This window comes from Miniopterus natalensis, chromosome 12, assembly GCF_054644295.1.
Source record: "Miniopterus natalensis isolate mMinNat1 chromosome 12, mMinNat1.hap1, whole genome shotgun sequence".
Lineage (NCBI taxonomy): Eukaryota > Metazoa > Chordata > Mammalia > Chiroptera > Miniopteridae > Miniopterus > Miniopterus natalensis.
The window spans coordinates 64769434-64793386 of NC_142092.1; the positions used below are offsets into that span (position 1 = coordinate 64769434).

Consider the following 23953-nt stretch of genomic DNA (forward strand, 5'->3'; position numbering starts at 1 on the left):
AGGATCGCCACCGAGGCTGCGGAGGCGGGCGATTCCCGCCCCTGCCCCGCCCCCTGCCTCATTGACCAATCCCTGCCCTGGACATCGGAGCTCCCGCGGATTTGGCCGCCTCTGAGGGCGGGAGGAACCTTACGTGACGCCGCGCTCGTGACACCACGCTTATGCTCCCGCGGTCCTCTCCGTTTGTCTTTGCCCCGCCTCCCCCAGAGCCTAGAGTCTCCTCTGGCGGAGGGAGGCAACCGCGCGAGAGTTCGTCCTGCCGGAAAGCAGCACTCCGCCGCGGCATTTCACGACGTCGGCGGTTAAAGGTTCCTGCAAACTCTCGTCTTCCTCTCCGCCGCCGGGCGAAAGCCAGCACGATGTTTGGTGCGGGCGACGAGGACGACACCGACTTCCTCTCGCCTAGCGGCGGGTGAGTGACTGTGAAGAGCGGGACGGAGGGCGTGGCTGAGGAAGCCGAGCTAATCGTTGGAGAAACTCTCTTATCAGACCTCTTGCCGACTTCCGAGTCCAGACCCTGGCCGCTGCCCGGTGCTCCGCACACTGGTCTTAGAATCCTGGCCGAGCTCGAAGCCGCCGAGCCTGTCCGCCTGCGTTCTGGGCCTGGCATCTCCCCTGACACGCAGTATGGCCCTGGGGTGCGCCTTTTGCTTGCCGGGTCACAGTTTTTCCTGTGAAATGCGGGTGATTGCAGAGGAGAATACCTGCCTCCAGAGTTTTTATAGAAGTCATTAGGGGCCAATATAAGACTTTCTGTTCTCGGTGGACAAGGCGGTGACACTTAAAATTGGCCCTGTTGAGGCAGCCGCAGCATCCTTCAAGGCCCAACTGGGATGTCACCTTTTTGGTGCTTTCCTTTCTCCCACAGCCCCAGGCAGAAATAATTACTTTCTCTTCCGTATTCCCACAGCTAGGCGAGATTACCTCTATCCTTGCACACCGAACCTGCTAGATTTTGAACCCTGACAGGACAGGAACCTCTTATATTGTTCATCTCTGCTTAGCATTCAGCACAGTACCTGGAACATAGTGAGTGCTCAGGAAGTGCCTGTTGAATGAATAATAGTTGTGAAATTGCACTCTAAAGCTTAAAACCAATCTAAGAGACTGTGGTCACTATCCCCTGCGCCCAGTCATTGTACATACTGGCCTGGGGTACAGTTAGTTCTTCAAGGGCAGCTCTTTGTCTCTTCCAGAATTCAGTTTCACCATTTCCCTTGTGTCAGTAGACAGCTTGACTCCCTTCAAACTTGTGAGGTGCCAAATTCTGATCCTTGCAGAGCCTTTCTTTGAACATTTTAAAACAAATTTAAGAATATGTTGAAGAATGATGAATACACCAACATATACTCCTCATTCTACTAAATGCTAAGAGGTTGCACAGATGATTAAGCTGCTGTGCCTGCCCTCAAGTTGCTTCCAGTCCCGGTGGAGATTCAATACATAAAATGACACTGGCTTTCTTTTGACTTACACTGTGACTAACTCTGTGTTACCTATCCTTAAGTCCTCTACCTACCCACTTTAGATGGCCTTTTTTCGGTTAGTTCCACTTTGGGTTCTTTCAGTTGCCCAGTTATTTTAGAGTTAAGCTGTGCTTTGGTTCATTTTTTTCCCTATTCCACCCAGAACATTCACTAAAATGTCCACACAATCCAGCCTGCTGCTGTTGACTGTGTAATAAGCCTTTTGAATTAATGTTTTTTTCATACAAACCTGTTTTGTATATGGCTGTGCCTTGTGAAAGTTTACAAGATATACTTTAAATCCACATTCTTCCTTAGGTGAAAGTATTTGGGGATGTCTGTAAATGAATGTTAGGGCTTTCAACTTTCATGCAACAAGCAGTCCACTGCTGACTGAAAATTACAGGGTGAAAAAGAACAGTCATGTGCTCTTTTCCAGACTCCTGGCCTGAGATAAGTTCTTGGTGGCTCAGCTATGCTGCTTTCCTGAGCAGGCTCATAAGACCTGAAATGCTTTAATTCTAGGCATATGACTGTGCTCTTAAACATAGACAACAGCTCACTGAATGGTAAAAGGCTTAGTTAACAAAGTTATACAGATACCTTATTTTTTGTTCCCAGTAATAACCAGGAAAGCCAAATCAGATTTAAGACTGAGGATATAGAAAGTTTCAACAGTATTTTTTGATTCACCTATTCCTTCTTTGGTTCCTCTAAGGAAGTAGAACATGTGACAGTGAGCACTGCTGCTGCTTTTCACTTCCCGTTTTAGAACGAATTTACTGTAAATATGCTTGCTTATTAATTTTTAAGTATCTTGACTTAAGTATATGACTTACTTGATTCCATTTAGAATATGCAAGCCTAATAGAAAAGGGAGTATTAGTGCCTAGGATGGCTCTCTTAGATGACTGAAAATCTGTGTTCCAGGTTTCCAGGCCTCTTAAAGTCCATGGTTAACTTAGAAGTAGTAATCAGAAAGTTTGTTGGTGGTTTTTTTTCTTCTCCTTTTTTTTTTTGGTCTTAGCCCTTTCCCCATTATTATGACTTTGAAATAAAGAAATATGTAAATGCCTGCTAAGTATATGGTACTTGGCTTCAGCTAATACAGACAGGAATAAGGCAAAGTTCCTGCCCCTAAGAAACTTCCAGTTAAGTAATAGAGTAAAATCAATCCAGTATTAATAATCACAAAGCATTTTAAGGGCCAGCTATGTATATACTTGTGTCTTAGAGTATATAAAAGGTACATGAAGGCAAATCTGATTAGCATAGTAATGCTAAATCACCAGTATAAAGGTAGAAAAAGATAAGCCTGGAGCTGATCATCAAAAATTATTTTTAAGTTACATAAAAGACAAAGAAAAGCCTAGATTCTAATGTTGATTCTGCCCTGGTTAGGAGTGTTACTTTGGACAAGTCACTTCTCATCCTTGGCCCTCCATACCTCATTTGGTCAAATAATAGGGTTTTTCCCAGATTATTTGAGACCTTTCCAAGTTCTGAAGTTTTGTATTCTTGTTAATATCAGCTTATAGTTACAGGTCAGTTTGTGCATTGATTGAGCATTCTTTCTTTTCTACCGGGATATCTGAATTGAATAGACATTTTAAGGTAATAGGATGTGTGCAGATGTATATATAAAATAATATATGGCATACTTAGTGCCAGGCACTGTACATCCTTCTAAGTAATACATATACATTATCATATTTACTTCTCCCTATAACTCTATGAGGTAGTTTTTACCGTTATACCCATTTTACAAATAGGAAATTAAGGATCAGAGAGGTAAGTTGCCCAAGGCCACCCAGCTAAAAAGTAAAAGAGCAAAGAAGTACTTTAACTACAAAAAGAACCCTGTTTATTAAAATATATTAGTGTAGCGTAAATGCATGTATTACTTATTTTGATGAGAAAAGGAGTATAAAACTAAGGTTAGATAAAGACTTTGGTAATTAAGTACATTGGCTAACATTTCTTTTTAAAATGTAATTAAGCCCCGCCAGTGTGGCTCAGCTGTTGAGCGTCAACCTATGCACCAGGAAGTCCCGGTTCCAGTCTGGTCAGGGCACATGCTGGTTTCTGAGCTCAGTCCCTGGTGTGGGGTGTGCAGGAGCCGATTGATGTTGATGTCGATGTTTCTATATCTCTCTCCCTCTCTATCTCCCTTCCTCTCTCTCTAAAAAGTCAATAAAAACATAGTTTTGAAAAATGTAATTAATGCTGTAATGACTTCCCCATGAATTATAAATGTAGAGACTCAAGTCCAGAGTTAGCAAGCTCATTCTTGCTAAGATAGTTAGGGAGATGTGTACATTTGAGAACACTTTAGAAGTAGAAAAATATAGTAATTTATAAGATGTTTATTTATTTATTTATTTATTTATTTATTTTTAAAATATATCTTTATTGATTTCAGAGAGAGGAAAGGAGAGGGAGAGAGAGAGATAGAAACATCAATGATGAGAGAGTCATTGATCAAGCCCGCAACCAGGCATGTGCCCTCACCGGGAATTGAACCCTGATCACCTGGATCCTAGGTCAACTCTCAGCCGCTGAGCCATGCCCGGCTGGGCAGATGTTTATTTTAAAATATTAATAGAAAATAGAATTAACCTGAAAGATAATTGGGTTGACTTGGCTTTAGGATTGATTTTGCAGTTATTAATTGGCTAGCCTTTAGAACCTCTGTGAAAATATTATTTACCTATGACACTTGTTTTTCCCTTGAAAAAAATATACCTGCAAAATTAAAATAGCAAATCCAATACCTGTAGTTTACTGACGCTAACAAGGACATCCATTTCTTATCAAGTACCTGTGTATAAGCTATTACATCGTAACTAGGATCTAAACTTCGTAAGTTTCCTGCTACGTTAAAGGCACTGCCCAGCTCTTTCAGAACCATATTCTTTTAAGGAATCTGCCCAGATGGCCTTGGATAAAAGGAGAAATTCTTGGTCTCTTCTAAGTTTTATTGGTATTTGTTGATGTCTTATTTACATTAGCACTACTCTCTACACTCACAATCTCCTTTAAATCTCTTAGTCCTTTTAAGTAGGCATTGTTGGCCCCACTTACAGGAAACTGAAAGGAAACTAATAGTGCACTACCTTGAGAAAACAAGGTAATGGCTTCAAATCATATTATATTCATTCTGTAAATTGCTGGTATATATTATACATTAAAATTATTGGAAAAAAGGCCAAAACATTTGTTGGAAAGTTTTAATATTTACTTCACCTAAACTAAGGATGCCTTTGGAGAAGAGGAGCTCAGAGCTAGTCTACACTTTGAGTTCATTTATTGAGCCTCTTACATACCAGACCCTAGGCAAAATATACAGTCAAGTGGTGATTATAATAAATAGTTACCATGTTATATGATAAATGATTGAATAAATTTTTTTCGTCTCTGGGGAGTGTAATTCCATATAACAGCTTCTATATAACAGATACTATATATCTATTATATATATCTGTTATAAGATATTGTATATCTTATAGTTTGAAATTAAATATTATGTAATATCTGATTTCCCTGTTGAGAGTGTATAAGCTCCTTGAAGATAGAATCCAGTTTTGGTCACCAATGTATACCCAGCACTCAGCACTGTGTCTGACACATATTTCTTGAATGTATAAAGTACTATAGGAGCTCCTAGGAAGATAATCTAACCTAAACTTAGAGATTGGGGCAGCTTCCGGGGGAAAGGAGGAACAGGAAGAATGTTTTAGGCAGAAGGAACAGCATGTTCAAAGGCGGGAGATCAGAAAGATCTTGCCTTATTTAAGGAACTAAAAGTTCCTTGGTGTGACTGTTGAACACAATTGGATTGGAGAAATGGCCAGATAGGAAGCTGGGGGGAAATGGAAAGGTTAAGTCTTGAAGGGCCTTGTAAAGCTGTCTTGTGGAGTTTGGGTTTTTGGTAATATTAAGTTGTCCTTGAGGGTTTTAAGGAGGAAAGAGACTTGGTCAAATTTGTTTTTTCAAAAGATTACTGTGGATGCAATGGAGAGAATGTATAAGAAGCAGGCAAGTCCAAGGCAGGGAGATGAGTAAGGAGGTGGTTGTAGTAATTCTAGCTAGGTAGGTGTGATGGTGGCCTGAAGTGGCAGTGAGGATGGGGAGAAGTGAATGGGTTCAAGAAATGTTTAGCAAGTAAAATTAAGTGGACTCAGGAATTGGTTATGAACACCAGGGGTAAAAGAGTCAAGGATGATCCCCAGATTTCAGTTTGGTTGTGGGTGTTTGCAGAAATGAGTAGTAGTGTGCCCTTTGCTGGAAACTGATGAAGGAAAGCCTAAGGTAAGCTCTTCTGCCCCATGTGAACACCACTCTCAAAAACTGCCCAGCGCCCTCTGCGAAGGTACTGTCTAGTGTTTTGGTGAGAAGGAATTGCTACTTTTCACTTCTTTCACCTTGCTGGATTAGATATATGGTGACAGTGAATTTTTCCCAGCTAGACAAAAATAGTAGACCTGAAATTGTTATCCTTAGGAAGTCCTACTTACAAGGTTCGCACGTGGCTGACATCTAGGAATTTTATTGGTAAACAGTTCCTCACCCTGATATAAGGCTTTTCATAAGTGATAGGAGTGGCTCACTTGTCTAAACTGTTTGTACAAACAATATGATTCATGAACCTTGGCTTCCTTCTAGGATTCTAGAATTTTGGTACATGCTAGAGGGTTTCTGTTTATCAGCCCCCAGAGACTCAAAGCCTGGGGAATTAAGTCTCTAATGAGCTTCCCTGGTAGACCACACTTCACACATGTTGGTACAACTCATTGCTGGGGGATTTAAACATGTCCTGTGTCACTCCACTGGGAGAGGACTCTTGGAAGCTTGCTTCTAGTTTCCTCTGGACTTTGCCCCAGTAAGCCTTTTCCTTTTGCTGATATTGCTGTGTATCCTTTTACTGTAATAGATCTTAGCCATGAGTACAACTATACGCTGAGTCTAGGAGTCCTTATAGTAAATCACTGAACCTGGAGGCAGTCTTGGTGACACGGACACAAAATGTCACTCATCAAAAGAGGAAGCACAGATTTTGCTGGGCAGTTGGGATTGGAAGATGTGAGTTCTGGTTTGGACATGTAATGTTGCACTTGTGTTGCCTGTGGGATATCTGTGTTGTCTAGCACTCAGGAACAAATTCTGGGCTGAGGGTACAGATTTGAGCATTATCAGCATTTGGATAGCACTTGATACCAAGGTAAATAAATTACCTTGCCACGGCAAAGAGAGTATAAAATCTTGGGGGCATGGACATTTAAAGGTTGAGCAGAGAAGGAAGAGTCCAAGAAGTTAAATGAATACCCAGAGAGATGGGAAGACAAGAAAGGGATCCCTTGAGCACATATTGAGGTCTTATTTGGGCTAGTCCCTCTTCCCAACCCACAGGTATCCCCACACAAGTCAAGGGAAGATTTTGTTTGAAGAACAAAATAGTTGACAGTGTAAAAAGTCAGCATGAAGGCCAAATTAGATAAAGACTAGTAAATTATGTTTAGTAACTAAGGTTGTTGGTGACCTTTAGCAAGAGCAGTTTCAGCGGAATGCTTGGGGCATAAGAGTCACTGCAAGCGATGATGAAGGAATGGTTCTGCCTGTTAGGCGAAATGGTAGATGGGACCATGTTTGATAGTGTAACTTCATAGGACAGTTTTATTTCAATTTATTTTATTCCCAAACTAGTAAAAAGTAGGAAACTGTGACTTGCTAAAGGCAAGAATTTACAGTTTGAAGAGACCATAGAGAGCATGTGGACCAACCACCTCAATTTATAGATGTGGAACTGAGGTCCAGAAAGAAGAAACGCCTTGACTAAAGTCTTAATGGACGAATAAGGTCATCCGATGCTGTTCCAATCAGAAATACAGTCTTGATTTCAAAGTCACTTAGCTTTCACTTCTAGTATTGAATGGTGGGATATACAGTCAAGGAGGTATATATTCAAGGTTGGAGGTGAGCAGCATTTATAATGATGCTAGGTTTGAGATATGTCAAATGAAATGTCATTTTCATTTTCTACTGACAGTGCCAGATTGGCCTCTCTTTTTGGACGAGATCAGACAACTGCTGACCATGGAAATGAATTCTTCCAGTACACAGCCCCAAAGCAGCCTAAGAAAAGCCAGGGAACAACAGTAACAGGTAAGTTAAGAGGTTAGGATTGGTCCCTATCAAGTTAGTTGAAAGGATAAACAGCCTTCCAAAAGTGATATGCCAGGTTATTCATCCTTGGTCAGTCTGCCTGCCTCTCTAAGCTCTGAGATATGAATTCTGGCGGCTTGATAATGTGCCCTTTGTTAGAAACTGATGAAGGAAGGTCGCAGGTAAGCTTTTCTGCCCCATGTGGACACCACTTTCAAAAACTCTGCTGAGGGCCTTCTAAGTAGGTATTGTGCAGTGTTTGGTGAGAAGGAAGAGCTGCTTTTCACTTCTTTCACCTTGCTGGGTTAGATGTATGGTGACTGAATTTTTCCCAGCTAGACAGTGCCACTCAGTGCAGGTACAGGGGATCCTGTACCTTTCATCATGATGGACACAAAAGAAAATCGAGTGAACATTTGTTGATGAAAGAAGGGAAGGGGACTAATATTTCTAAAATGCATGCTATGTGTCTGGTCTCAGGTGCTTTACATAGCTTTTTTTTTTTTTTAACCCTCACTCAAGGATACGTACCTATTGATTTCAGAGACCAGGGAAGGGGGAGGAGAGAGAGAGGGAGAGAGGAACATCGACTGGTTGCCTTCCGTATGCACCCCAACTGGGGATTGAACCTGCAACCTGGATATGTGCCCTGACAGGTAATCAAACCCGATACCTCTTGGTGTATGGGATGATGCCCCAACAAATTGAGCCACACCAGCAAGTTCAGATTTTCTTATTTAATTCTCACAATTCTGTGAAATAGGTGAGACTACTACCATTTTAGACTCTCAGAGAGGTTTAGGGACTTGATCAAGGTTATACAGCAGTAAGTGACAGAATTGAAGTTTGAACCCTGATCTGATTCACTTCAAAGGTTTTCTTGCCTCCTACACTCGTTGTCTTGTGTAAGAACCTGAAGAGGAGTAAGGGATTGATAGAAACAGCCCTGAGCTACCAGCTCTGAACAGATGGTGAGGGACATGAAGTTCAATGTTTGTTGAATAAAGATGAAAGTATTGCCGGCCTTTTACATGCTAGCCACAACACTGAGGGTGTTATTAAGCTATTTAGAGTTGAATAGTATGTGCGTTTACCAAATGGCCCATGAAATTGTAAGATATTTACTGTTGGCCCTTTACAGAAAATGCTTGCTGACCTCTACTCTAAATCTTACCTGTCACTTTGGCAGCTTTGCTGTGGATTGTTGGTCCTATTCTCCCACCCCTAACCTGGCAGATTCTTAGTAGGCTGTGCCTTTACCTTTCCTCTGGCACATCTCTTCATCAGCTGTGTGCTTCTGAGGCCCCAGCTAGTGAAGTAACGTGATTTTTTTAAAATCAGGAAACAACAACTATGAGTTAATTATATTTTCAGAGAATAATTATAGAGGCATTTGAACTTAAAAATAACCTATACAATCTTATATAGGCATTTACAAATAAAAAGCAAAGTAGCAATATAGGAGACCCTTCTGTTTGAGGGCTATTTATATAAGAAGTCTTTGTGGGGAAGATGGCTATAGCATAGTTCTTGAATCTCTTCAGATTTCAATATAAAGACAGAGCAGCTAGATATAAAATACAAACCTATGGGTAACATTTACAACAAAACCAATTGAAGAGATATCCTCGTGAACCCCCACATGTAAGCAGGTATGAACAGACCACTAACAACCACAAGGCTTGCATGGTATCAGCATTTGCATGGGAGCAAACAGGGATGCAGTGGGAGAATATCTGAGCCTGAGAATGGGAGAACCCCAAAATAGCCGGTAGATGTCCATGGAAAATAGGGTAGGCCAAGCTAAAACTGGAGAGTGTTTTGCCCACTCTACTTGTGGGTAAGTACAGGGGTTGATGATTGGGACTAAAAGAACTGGAGCACTCTTGCTTCTGTGAACTTGTGAAACTCACCCGCTATGCTGACCTTCCAGGACAGGTCCCCACACTGAGAAGAATCTTCTGGGGATGGAATTAAAATTAGGGAGAATAGCGATATTAGAAGGGAAGGAGAGAAGATCCAGGTAAGAGTAAGGATAGAGACAGAGTCAGGAAGTCTCGGGAGGAAGCCACTCTATTTTTGAATTTAACTTTATACGAAAAGAACAGAAGTGGGAGCTCTATGAAGTTAGGAAAGCCACCCTGAACCTCCTAAGAGTTCAGAAAACAAATTTCACATAAAAATGAGCAATGGAAGAGTGTCAGTCAAACTCCATGCAAAATTATTATAAGAACAAAGAGAGCAAAGAACAGAATAACATCTCTACAGACAGTGAGAGCTCTCTTCTGTGAGAATGTTTCTTACCGAGCAGATCAAAGCTACAACCACTTAGTTAGCGTTAAGAAAATAACATAAGACATGAGATGAGAACATAAATGCAAGTTAACAGATTATGCCTCAAGAGAAATAGAAGGTTAACAGGAGGGACTTTTTAAAGTAAAAAATTAGGAGGCTTCAAAAGAAAGTGACAAATATTGACACTAACAAAGATTCAACATATGGTGTAAAATAAATATATATTCATTCCCAAATAGTGGGGAGAAAAGAACAGACACTAAAAACAAAAAAACTTTGCTCAAAACAAAAAAAAAAGATTTGAAACTATGTACTATTAAAAAAAATCCTTGTGAATTGGGAACTCAAGAATCTGTGCAGTGCTGATTTTGGAGAGGAAGAAATGCAAAGCCAAAGAGAAGATCATATGATTGTGAGCACCTGACTCATTTACCCCTCCAGCAAATCCGCAACCTTTCATTTCCAGGACATGAGATAGGGAGATAAGAGTGTACTGGGAGAGGTTAAACCCTGCAGAAGGAGGATGCTGGGCCGACCTCAGGGAGACAGTTTTTCGCAGTGTTTCAGACTTGTCCTAATTACCTAACGCTGGCCTTAGTTACTTTTTTCCTGTCATACACTGCTTATCAGGAGAAAAGTTTTATTATAGTATTACATATAGCTGGAAAGTGCTGATTGGATTAAAAAACTGGGTACAGGTTTTTACTAAATGCTAAGGAAAATATGAACACCGGACTAGGAAAATAAGCAAACAACATGAATGAATAGTTCATCAAAACAAGACAAAGCAAATAGTATAAATCTATAGAAAATGTTAAATTTCAGCTTCCTGTAATCAATAAATGCAAATGAAAGCAACAGATGGCGTTTCCCTTTCCCTACTGCCTCCTTTCCATTGGTAATGATTTTAAAAGATAATTTCCTCTTATTAGCATAGATGCAAAGCTGGCAGACTCATACTGCTGGTGGGAGTGTAAACTGGTATGGCATTTCTCAAGGGCTTTTGGGCAGGATGTAACAAAATCTTAAAGTTTTTTACACTCCTTCACCTCACAGTTCCATTTTTAGAAATTTCTTTTAGGAAAGTAATTAGAGGTACACATAAAAATGTATATTTTAAGGATGTTTACCATAACATTATAATAGAGAAAAATTGGCAACAGCTCAAAGAAATGTCAAACAATAGGAAATTGGATACATTTTGGTAGAGTCTTAATATAGTATTTAGTATATCCACTAAAAAACACTTTTAGGACTATTTTGTCTGTTTTTGACACTGTTTTGAAGAATAAAAGGAAATACCTATATTAACTGAGAAAAGGAAGTTGTCAAATTACATCATGAATTTTGTTCAAAAAAGATAATGCTGCAGAGTTTATGTGTATAGACAAAGGACTAGGAATAAATACATCCAATTATTAGCATTTATTTTTGGGTGGTGAGATTACAGGCCATTTTTATTTTCTTTGTGTGTTTCTGTATTTGTTAAGTTTTCTACAATGTACATGTACTCTACAATCAGGGGAAAAAAAAGCGTCAATACAAAATTTAAAAACAATTTAATTGAGTAAATTTTAAAAGATCTTACTGGCTTTATTCAGCAGTTCCTGGACCTGGCAGCATCCAGTCTAGTGAACTGAAAAGATCTCCAAGAAGCTGTACAAAATGAAAGACTTTTATAAGCAGAAGGGAGCAGCAACAAAGAAGTTATATGGGGTGAAAAAGCAGGTTGGGTATGGCAAGATAACTTTCCTTTAGGGGATGAGGGCCAGGTCTGTTAGGCAGATTACCTAACTAGTGCTGATCGGGCAGTTCCTGATTGACCGGTTTAAACTTCATTTCTGAGAGAGCCAAAACTTTAATTATAATTAAGTCTCAGTGTGGTGATGTGGAACTTAGCATAAGTGACTTTATTTGGGGCCTGTTGTCTTATTTTTATCAACACAAAGTAAAACTAAATCAAACAAGGATGCTTTTGAAAATAAGTTTTTGGTTGCTATGTCCATTCTAATGTTCTCACTACTGTTCCATCTACACATGAATGTGGTAAGTGTACATATGCAATTTACTCTAAATATACTGGTTTTTTGGGTGTATGTGTGTGTGTGTGTTCAAAATATATTTTTATTGATTTCAGAGAGAGGAAGGGAGAGAGAGAGAGAGAAACATCAATGATGAGAGTCATTGATTGGCTGCCTCCTGCACGCCCCATACTGGGAATCGAGCCTGCAACCCTGGCATGTGCCCTGACCAGGAATCAAACCTCAGTCTCCTGGATCATAGGTTGATGGTCAACTGCTGAGCCATGCCAGCCAGGCTGAATATATTGTTTTAAAACACTAGAGTTATTCTGTAACCACTGTGAAAGGTAAGTAACGGCTGTGACCTGAATATCATAAAATTTCTACTCCAGAAGTAAGAGAAGGGGAAATAACTTTACTTTTATTTATTATAGCTGTCCAAATATTGAAAGGGGAAAAGAAAGTAGATGGACTATGACCTTGTTTTCTAAGTAATGTTTCTTGTCCAGTCCAAAGACTTGTTTGGATGGAGTCGGAGTCCTAGGCTCTAGTCCTAGACTTGCTACTATCATTGAGTAAAACCCTGGGGTGCGTAGAGCCTCAGTTTCCTCATCCCCAGATGAAATCATAGGTCTGCTTTATGTGGATATTGGTCAAATAAGCATTTTAACACTATAAGGCATAAAGGAGAATTTGAATAAACTTTAATGGTTAAAAAATCAGTTTTATGCAAGAAATGAGTAACAGACGACTTCGTTTTCTTCCTCATCTTCAGGAAATCAGGCCACACCAAAAACAGCGCCCACCTCAGCAGGGACTTCTACAGTATTGGTTGCAACAGCAGTCCATGCATATAGATAGTAAGTAGCTGAGAAGGAATGCTTTCTGAGGTTGGGGGCGGGGGGCGGCATTAAACTCCTGTCTGTTCTCAGTAAGCCTCTGTTCATTGCAAAATGGCCACTCAGCCTTTCCATAGAAAAAGTATCGATAATGCTTTTTAACTTTTCAGTTTTCCAATTTCTCGTAAAACTTCGAAGAGCCATTATCTTGTCTTCTCTTTCTCTGAAGTGCATGTAGCTCAACAACTGCCTTTCCAAGTGCTCAAAGGAAGATACTCCACTGAGATATAAATAGTAGATATTTAAAGAGTAAAGAAGTTGCATAAGAGCTTTAAATTTATGAACTGCTCACCTTTATTCCTTTCTAGAGGCTGAATGACTAGATTTCCCACTTTATGTGGCAGAAAAGAAAGCTGGTTCTGCTTAGTTTAAGGAAGTATTAATACCTGTTGTTGTTGTTGTGTTTGCTTCTGTAGCTCAAATGGTCAGTATGTAAAGCAGGGCAAATTTGGTGCTGCAGTCCTGGGAAATCATACGGCCAGAGAGGTGAGATTGCCCCCACATCTCATGTATAATCAAGTGCCCCAAATCATACTCATGAGCTGGGTTCTCTCTGGGCTTGCCTAGTGTCTCATGTATCAGAGAATTAGAATGACTGTTGAATGTGAATTTTTAATTTTACGTATATAATAACATTTATAGTCGCATTTTGCTTACCATTGAACATTAAAACAAATCCAGCCACTCAAAATCTTTAAGTTTAATCTTTGTGATATGGACCTGGATTAAGAATTTAGAGTTTTAGAGTAAACCTTTTACCAACGACATCCTTTTGTTGGGTGCTGAACAACACTTGGTGTACTACTTAGAGCAACACGTCTTTGTACCTGCATTAATGACCAGTGTTTATCCTTTGAAAATTTGATGAGATGGACAACTGGTCACACAGTAAAATACTGGTTTGGGTTGGAAAAAAGATAGGGCTAGAAGCCCTAAGACTGACTGACTTGTGTGCGTTATATCTAGCTTCAAATTCTGCTCCAGAAGGTTTTGAACATTGTTGAAATAAGCATAAGAAATTAAAGAATTTCAGAGATCCAGAGAGCATGGATTCTATACTCCTCAGAGACTCTGAGACACAGAAATAAAATGACCTTTTTAGGGTAACTTATATAATAGACAACACTCATTTGTATTAAAACAAACAACTTAATTATGGAAGTTTGGAAACATAAAAATAGTGTGATGAGACGAATGAACCCCTAGATACGCATTACTAGGCCCTAACCATCATTAATCTTGTTTCACCTTAAACCTAGCCAGTCTTCTGTTATGCCATTATTACACCTAAAAAAACCCCACAATAATTCTTTGATGTCATTTACTACCAGCTAATGTTCAAATTTCCCTGATTTTCTTTTCTTTTTGTTTTTTACAGTTTGTTTTAATCAGTATCTAATAAGGTCCATATATTGCTGTTGGTTACTGTGTCCCTTAAATCTGTTTCATTTTCCCATCTGGAAGTAAATAAAGTCTGGCTGTCCCTCATTTCGTTATGTTAGCAGACATCAGTGATTATAATTTAGATCTATTAATTTGTTAGGGGTTGCCATTTGGATCATAAAAATCTGGTATTGGTACTTTACCGCCCTTCACTACCAAATAGGATGTAGGAGGTTTTGACAGATGACAGTTCTGCTGTAACAATGATAAAAAAGGAGATAAATTGCTAAAACTACATTTTAAAATTCATTGGAGAGCTGTGGAAACGATGAGAACTAGGTAAACAAAATTTCAGAGAGGGAAGAGCTAATGAGGTGTTTCCTTCCCTTGAGACTTTGGCTGATGCTTAAGAGTAGACTAAACATCAGGTATAGCCCAAGCACTGAGACTGCTGGGGCCAAGAGACACGGGCAAAAACTAGAGGAGCTCCAAACGCAAGATTGGTTTTTCCCCCCCAGGACACTGCTGAGTTCTGGGATGGTGAGGAAGTCCAGGGGCCGTGCCAGAAAGGCCAAGGGAAACTTCTGCAATGTTGTGGTGCATAGGAGATTAAGTCCAGTTATAAGACTGGAGCCTGTAACAAGCATGGGGAGGAGGCTGAAGAACCCAGAGCTGCTGACAGGCGGAACGCTCAGGACTGAGAAGTCAGACCTTCCAGGCCTTCAGTCAAAGCCTAGGAAGACAATGCTTGAGAACAGGGACAGCCCAGAAGTGGAGTGACTCTTAATAAATCTGTGATCCTTCCCTGACCAGCTCAGTCTGTAACTGGTTTGCATTGAGGTGATGAGCCTTCACTGTCTCCTAGCATAGGGTAAGGAAAGACCTTTCTGGTGCAAGATTGTATGTGAGCCCTCATTGTCTCATCCTCCCTTCTGGAGCTGAATTTTAGTCATTTGTCTAACTGTGGTTTTATGTATGTGTTTGTATGTAGTTTGTATGTGTGTGTATTGTAAATATATATGAAACATAAAATTTGCCATTTTAATCATTTAAGTGTATAATTTAGTGACATTAGTTACATTCACAATGTTGAGCAACCATTACCACTATCCTTTTTCATAGCTGCAAACAGAAAATCTATAATCAGGAAGCAGTAACTCCCCATTCCTCCTTCCCTTACCCCTGGTAACCTTAATCTACTTCCTGTGTCTATGAATTTGCCTAGTCTAGATATTTCACATAAGTGGAATCATATAATATTTGTTCTTTTGTGTCTGGCTTATTTCACTTAGCATAATGTTTTCAAGATTAACCCATGTTGTAGCATGTATCAGAACTTCATTCTTTTTTATGGCTGAATAATATTTCATTGCATGTATATAACATCTTTTGTTTATCCATTCATCAGTTGATGGACACTTGGTTGTTTCCACCTCTTGGCTATTATAAATAATGGTGTAGTGAACATTGATATACAAGTATATGTTTGATTGCCTGTTTTCAGTTTTTTTGGTATATACTAGGAGTGAAATTGCTGTGTCTTAAGCTAATTCTATATTTAGCTTTTTGAGGAACTGCCAGACTGTTTCCACAGTAGCTGTACCTTTTTACATTCCTATAAGCAGTATATAGGTTCCAATTTCTTCACTACCTTACCAACACTTCATTATTTTTTTGTTTTTTTTATAGCTACTTAATAGGTGTGAAGTGGTATGTTATTGTGGTTTAATTTGCATTTCCCTAATGACTGATGACATTAAGCCTCTTTTCATGTACCTGTTGGCCATTTGTTTATCTCTTAGTCATCCCTCCTACAAATGAAAACACCAACAAAATAAAGACATTGCTAATTATAGTTAAAGAGTAAGCCCAAAATGAAAAGATTAAAATGGGTAGTGAGAAGATATAATTTAAAATCCAAGCTTTAAAGGATTAGCTGAGCTTTGAGTTTTATGCCTGTATGAAACACAACCCCTGACATCTTACTGCTGATTTTTGTATTATCTTTTAACTTCTGTTCTCTCTTCCTCTTTCTACTCATCTTTGCTTGAGTACAGTATAGAATTCTTCTTTATATCAGTCAACAACAGCCAGTTACTGTTGCCAGGATTCATCTGAACTTTGAGCTAATGGTAAGACTTCCCATATTAGAATCATTAACTCCCTTGGGATAGGTTTATAGAAGAAACTGGTCTGTGCATACCTGGTGGGAATCAGATCTACTACTTCAGCCCTGGATGTCAGACTGGATATTTTGGAAAGGCCTCTTGGCTGCCTTCTGAGAATGCGGACTGAGGGATGATATATGGAGGTGGGAGGGAAGAAGAGAGTTCCCTAATATCTCTCTTTGGGTCCATGTCCCTTCAGTCTTGAGTTTAGGCAGTCAGATTCATCTGCTGTGCTTTATGTAGTTGACTTGTGCCAACATTTTTCCTTTCCGCAGGTTCGGCCCAATAACTATAGCACCTTTTATGATGATCAGAGACAAAACTGGTCCATCATGTTTGAGTCAGAAAAAGCTGCTGTGGAGTTCAATAAACAGGTAATAATACCACCTTTTTGTGAAAAGCCGAACACTAGTCTGGATTTCCTTTGACTTGGGGAAAGTAGATGGAAAACCCATAATCTGCTTTATTTTGTTAGTGGGCAAGCATTAAAAACCCACTAAATTTATCACTTGAGTTTATTGTATTTCAGGGAAATAATAGGAATACTTAATTAAAATTGCTTGAAAATGAGACTTTAAGAGAAAAAGGGTTAAATGTAAACTTACTTCTTTAAAACATTTCCACTTCATAAATTATCTTAAGGAATGAAAACTATCTCTTAAAAAGCGTTATCAAGGAATTTTTAAAGGTTATTACATGATCATTGTAGAAAATTTAGAAAAGCATTTTCAAAGAATCACTCATAATCCTACTACCCAAAATAACCACTATTAACATGTTATTTTTTTCTATACATAATATATATGTAGATATATTTCTTTAAGAGTTTTATATATTGCTTATTTTATTTGACAGTGTATAATGTATCTTTCTCCACCTCATGAAAAATTATTTGGAAACATTTTGAAAGCTGAATAATATAAATGTTCCTTAATTTATTTAGTCATTCCCTTGCTTTTAAGCATTTTGATTGTTTTTAGTCTTCAAAATATATGATACTATAGTGAGCATTTTTGTATATAAGTCTGTTCTTTTTTCCCCCCTGATTATTTCCTTAAGCTGGATTTTTGGAAGTAAAGGATTGTGTCAAAGGGTTCAAATATTTTTAGGTTCTGTATACACTGCTTTTCATTGCTGTTAGTTCTCTCACTATACCTGTGCCAACATTTGAAATTATATATTATATACTTTTAGTTTTATTTGTTTTGTAAAAAAATGACATCTCATTGTTTTTCTTGGCATTTATTTGAGTACAATAATGAAACTTTTTTAAAGAAAATGGGTAGCAGATTTCTAATGTATACTATGTTAAAACATTGACTAAAATGCTATGCCACAAAAAAACCCACCACATTGACTATAGAATACTTATTCATAAAGCTGTTTCTGACTTCTTTGTCTAAGATGTACTAAAATAATATGGCTAAAACTGTACGTAGTGCAGATATAAATTATGGGAATGCAGCACAGTTTTGTAAAGGGCATGTGTTTTTTTGTAGCTTATTGTTGTTACCAGACTGAAGGGGTCTGTTCACCTGCATGCATCAAAGCCCAATAGCACAGATAGCAGCAAAGAAAGTAAGGGTTTATTAGTTGAGGAAGTGGTACCATGTCCAGAGTCACAGGTTAGCTAGTGCTCAAAGACTGGCTTTCGGATGGCTACTAGGAGGTGAGTTGTATAGGGGACTAAGGGAGTTAGAGTCACGGTCAGGGTTGTGGTCACTGCTGATTGGGTAGGAGGTAATTAATCATTGCATCTAGCCATGATGTCGCTGCTTTTCTGGGTCTGGAACTGAAACAACTGAGGCCTAGATGTTATCTTTAGTTTGATTGAAACTCTTTGTAGTCAATAGATCCAAGGCTTTGTTCCTAAGATTGTTTAATGCTGACCAGAACCTCATTGTCACAAGCGAGGGCGGAGGAGGCAGGTAGGTGTGTGAGGGTGCTGGATGAGGCCAATGTCAATCAAAGGGAAAGAAAGAAAGGAGGAAGTTCATATTAAAGAAATGAAGTGTCTGTGTGGTTACATTGTCTTTAAAAGCGCTTTCTTTAATTTTTTTTGATGCTCCCTTTCTTGCCTTCATTCCCAAACACTGAAGCAGTAACTCAGTATGGTAATAATAGCCAACATGTACGTGCACTTACTTTTATTTCCCAAGCACTGTGTCTAGTACTCTGCTTATACTACCCTAGGAGATATGCACATTTTGTTTTTTTTAATCTTCATTTTACAAAAAAACTATGAAATAAGGTTCACAGAGGTTATTTGACCAAGATCACAAGTTAATAAGTGTCAGTTAATAAACCTAGATCTGTACTCAGCCTGACTCCAAAGCCATACTCTTAGACACTTTAATTCCTGGCAATATTACTAACTTTGGAATGGTTTACTTCTAAACATGTCATTTGTTTTGTTAGTGGACACCAACTGTTTGGAAAAGATCATTAGCAAAACTAGAGTGAGTACTTACTGAGCTTTGAGCTTAAACTAAGTTCATGCTGCTTTGATTTTGCCTCACAGGTGTGCATTGCCAAGTGCAACAGCACCCCTTCCCTGGATGCAGTGCTTTCGCAGGACCTCGTTGTAACAGAGGGCACTGCTGTGGAAGTTGGAGATTCTTTGGAAGTGGCCTATACCAGCTGGCTCTTTCAGAATCATGCTCTGGGCCAGGTGAGAAAATGTCCCCTGCAAGTTCTTTTGTAATTTAAACAGCATGAGGGCTATTCATACGTTAGGTAGTATTATAGTGAATTGCTGCTGTTGGCAAATAGAAATCTTTTAGGAGCCTTGCTTTAATTCCTACTATTGCTTTTGGGGCATAGTCATGAAATGCTAATGTATAAAATCTACTCAGTGCCACTCACTGTAACGCTTCTACTTAGAGAAAATGGAAGCCAGTTTCCCAAGTATTACATTTGGTAATTGTTCACATGCGTGTCTCATTCTCTGGTACCAGTTTTAAACTCAAATGTATTCTTAGGGGATTAGGACTTAAAACTTCCTTTTAGACCTGCCAGTTGTTTCTGGTTTTTTTAAATAGTAGATTCTATAAATAGGTTGGACTTGTTGTCTTTTAATATTATTAAGCTGTCAAAAGCAGTATGGTATGATAGAAAGAATTTTAGACTATGAGTCAAAAAAAGTGGATTCAAGTTCCTATTTTATCCTAACTTAACCTTGTCAAGTCATTTAAGCTCTTAAATTTTTCCCCCCATTGGTGGATGGACGTTAGTGGTTAGTGACAGGAGTGGTGTCAGCATCAAAGAGAATTTATTTTAAAGTTCTTTATAAATGAAAAATGCTTTTTAATAGATGAAGTTACTTTATTTTTAAGCCTGGAAAATCAATGCCTCAGAGATAGTCTGTGTGATAACTTTTAGCCATGATATGGCCCCGTCTTTTTAGCTCTCTTAAGAACTATTTTCCCAGTATATTTGACATTCTTTATTCCAGAAATACTGTGCTGGTATGTTTAGTAAGTTGCATATTGTAATTATTATTATTTTTTAAATTGGCTGACCTCATTTATCATTTACTTGATCAAATTGCAGGTTTTTGACTCCACTGCTAACAAAGATAAGCTGCTTCGCATGAAATTAGGATCAGGAAAAGTCATCAAGGTAAAGGCTCAACTGTGTTCTTACGTGGTTGTATCACTTGCAGTAGGCTTAATTTAGGTTAAAATTTGTGACATTTCTAACCTGGGTATCTTCTGAGAGTCTGGAAAAGCTTGGTTTAAAAGTAAGAGGGGGAAAATGTATTATGTTATCTGCATTTGAGAGATTTTTACCTATGAGACAATATACAGTAGTCCCCCCTTATCCTCGGTTTTGCTTTCCATGGTTTCAGTTTCCCATGGTTAACCACAGTCTGAAATTATTAAATGGAAAATTCCAGAAATAAACAATTCATAAATTTTAAGTTGCTTGCCGTTCTGAGAAGTGTGATGAAAACTCACTCTGTCCTGCCCTGGATGCGAATCATCCCTGCCCCAGCATATCCACACGGTAAACACTACTTTCCCAGTAGTCACTAAGTAGCCATTTTGGTTCATCTGTCATAGTATTGCTTGTTTTCAAGTAACCTTTATTTTACTTAATAATGGCCCCAAAGCTATTCACATAACTATTACATTGCTATAAGCATTCTATTTTATTATTTATTGTTGTTAATCTCTTACTGTGCGTGATACATAAATTAAACTTTATCATAGGTATACATGTATAGGAAACAACGTAGTATATATAGGGTTTGGTACTATCTGAGGTTTCAGGCATCTGCTGGGGATCTTAGATCATATCCCCCACAGATAAGGGAGGGGACTACTGTATTGAAGATGGGTACATTTCTTTTCTCTAATTCCTACCCTTTTTCATCTTGTCACTCAGGAAATTATTAAATCCTTCCTACAGCTTAATGGGGAATGAAGTGAAACTGTTTCTTATAGAAGTATATTATATGGGTTGATTCTTAACTGTGTGGGATGCATTGAATCAGCACTTCATAATTGTTATGGGAGGCAACTGTGACATAGCAGGAGGAGCACTGGGATTAGAGTCTGAGGACCTGGATTCACATTGTGAATTTTCCTTTGCCAGCTGTGTATAAGTGTATTATAACATAAAGAGTATTTTACACATTGGGCTATTGCTGTGTCAGGACATATTAATGCATTGGAAAGCTCTCATTCTTCTGTGGGGCAAAAAGGTTTTCTCCATAGCATTATGATTCCTTTTCTCAGAATCTTTTGGAGACTTTTTCATGCAGATCATAGCAGTTTAGGCATGGCCCTTGAAACTGGACAGATCTGGTATTGAATTGTGGCTTAACAGATTACTAACTCTGATCTTGGGCTATTTAACTTCGCTAAAGCCTCGGTTTTCTCATCTATAAAATGGGGATAATGCTGCCAACCATATGAGGTTATTTTGGGAATTAAACAACATAATGCAAGTAAGGCACTTGCCAAAGTACTTGGAAAAATGTGTTTAATAAGTGATAGCTTTTATTTTTCTTTTAATGCCATTCTTCTGTTCCTCCCAATTTCTCTCATCACCTGAGATAAGTATATTTCATTCATCTCTGGATATGCTGGCTTTTATGAGTAAATTTAAAAGCAGTGTTCTAGATATTCTTAAAACCAGCGGGGAGGTGGGGGGTTAGTTGAACTCTTTCTGGAAGTGCAAACCTGAAAGTGTGCATGAGGGAAAGCTGATGACCTGTGCTTCACTTTTCTTCTGGGGGTTGTGTCTGACGAGCTTCCCTCCATCTCTGACCCCTGAAGGGCTGGGAAGATGGGATGCTGGGCATGAGGAAAGGAGGGAAAAGGCTGCTCGTCGTCCCTCCAGCCTGTGCGCTTGGCTCTGAAGGGGCAATAGGCTGGGCTCAGTCGGCGGACTCGGTCCTGGTGTTCGAGGTGGAGATCAGGCGGGTAAGTGAAACTGCTGTGCTGCCTTGATGTCCTCTTTGCTAGTTAAATAAAGTAAGTAAATCTATTTGAAAACCAGGTTCTGAAGACTTTTTTTTAAGACCAAGGTTTACATCCTTCCAGGCTGTCTATTCAGAGGCTAGGAGAGGTAGTATGACTGAGCATATTACTTCTCTTCTACACTAACCTTTTTATTTTGTCCTTAAATGGTGATTTCTACCCAGTGTGCATACATTTTCACTTAGTAATTCCATGCCTACAAATTTATCCTATCAATTTATTCTCATAAGTATGTAAAGATATCTATATATTGATAGATATATAAAAATAGATATATAGTTTCCTCCCTCTGCCACATTATTTGTAATAGTAAAAAACTGGAAACAACAAAGTGTCCATTATTAAGAGACTGGTTAAGGTAGGGGTTTTTTTATAGAGTGGACTTTTTGGAGCTCTTAAAGAATATCCAAAATCTATTGTTAAGCCAAAGGAGGGAGTTGCAAAACAGTGTGGATAGTATGGTTGTGTGTGTGTGTGTGTGTGTGTGTGTGTGTGGTCGCCTGTGCCTGCACATAAATATGTACATACATATATTTACACAGTCATACATATGTCTGTTTGTGTCTGTATACAGGGGAAGGCAAAAATAGGTTTACAGTTGTGAGTATGCAAGATAGAGTTAATAAAGCTATTGTAATCACTGTAACCTGCATGTCTTTTTCCATACAAACAACTATAAGCCTACTTTTGCCCACTTTGTATATTATATATATATATCTATATATCTGTGTTTACATATATAGGTATATATATGGACACATATGTGCCCATATATTCATAGAAAATTTCTGAAAGCATTAAAAGAAATTATTCTTTTTATGTATCCGTTTTGTTAGTTCATGCACTCTCGGCTAATCAAGATTAAAACTTCTTTCACAGGTTCTCACCCAAATAAAATACACGATTTCTTGGTTGACATTTTCTATCCTTTAGTTCATTTCTCACCACCCCCACTTAGTATCTTTATGGTGGAGTGTAGCCTCCAGGTTATGGGGAATTTCTTGTATAACAGCCTGGTTGCTTCAGAGTTTCATTTTATAAATTGTTTTGCTCACCAAAGTGTCCTTTTCACTTGGTGACTGATTTCTAAGAGTAGGGTTTTGTTTTCTTCTATTTATATCTGACTATTGCAAGGAGTACGTTTAACATTTATGGTAAAGGTGTTTTGTTAAGTTTTCCACAATATAAAGGTGGGTTCCTTCACTGCGAGGTTACTTTCAGGTTACTGTATAGATATTATGATATGAAGGGAAAATATTGAGACTCCAAGAAAGATCTTAACATCAGAATAAGTTCTTTCCACAGCAGGTATTTTTTGATATAGAGACTTATGGCAAAATTGAAACTACTAGATTTTTAACTTTGAAAACCGATTTCATAATAATTTTGAAGACTTGTCCACCTACTTTGTTAACAACTTAACTTTTAATTATTTTTCTCTCTGGAAAACAGTTTTCTAGAACTACTAATAAATAGTAAAATGATAGAAAGGGGAAAAAAAGAATGATTCAGCATGATTTTCTCAAGAATGGAGTTCAGAAAGTTTTACTTTTTTACGTTTTACCTTTTGTACCATTTAAAATTTTGTCATGAATATGTTTAATTTTTATAATGGAGTTTGTAACAAATTGTGTTTAATTAAATTAAAACTACTCTCCTCCCACCATGGGGAAAAAAAGATCCTTTTTTGCTTTACACTGTGATTGTTAGGTCCAAATTTGGTCATGTTTATGACCATAAGTGTTATGATCATCTTTGTTGGGCCCATTGTTCTGCTACAGCCGAGAAAGGATATGCTTTTCTTTTGAAGGACTCCTTCCCAACTGGACAGTGCTGTCTCTGCTGGGTTCTTTCAGCCCTCTTTCACCTACGTGCTTCTTGCTGCCTTTTCCACAGCTGTTCTAGTCTCTCAATTTTCCTTTGAGTTAGAGGAAATCGTGGCTGGTAATAGGTAAACCAATTTGTATCCATCAACACTGGGATTTTGTAAACATAAGAAAACAATTAGTTTTTTACCAGTAATCAAGTAATTATAAATTGACATACTTATTAAATTGACAAGGCTGATAC

The 23953-nt window shown here is 38.5% G+C and overlaps 1 protein-coding gene across 1 annotated transcript in view; it reads left to right on the forward strand.

Moving 5' to 3' along the window:
• The first annotated feature begins 291 nt into the window (after positions 1–291).
• FKBP15 (FKBP prolyl isomerase family member 15) overlaps positions 292–23953 on the forward strand; it is a 46871-nt gene continuing 23209 nt past the window's right edge. Inside the window, exons 1-9 of the mRNA XM_016210928.2 lie at positions 292–412; positions 7513–7628; positions 12720–12804; positions 13260–13329; positions 16284–16358; positions 16670–16768; positions 18916–19065; positions 19947–20015; positions 21680–21826. Of these exons, the coding sequence (XP_016066414.2) occupies positions 360–412; positions 7513–7628; positions 12720–12804; positions 13260–13329; positions 16284–16358; positions 16670–16768; positions 18916–19065; positions 19947–20015; positions 21680–21826 (864 nt within the window). The 5' untranslated portion in view covers positions 292–359. The remainder of the gene's footprint in view (positions 413–7512; positions 7629–12719; positions 12805–13259; positions 13330–16283; positions 16359–16669; positions 16769–18915; positions 19066–19946; positions 20016–21679; positions 21827–23953) is intronic.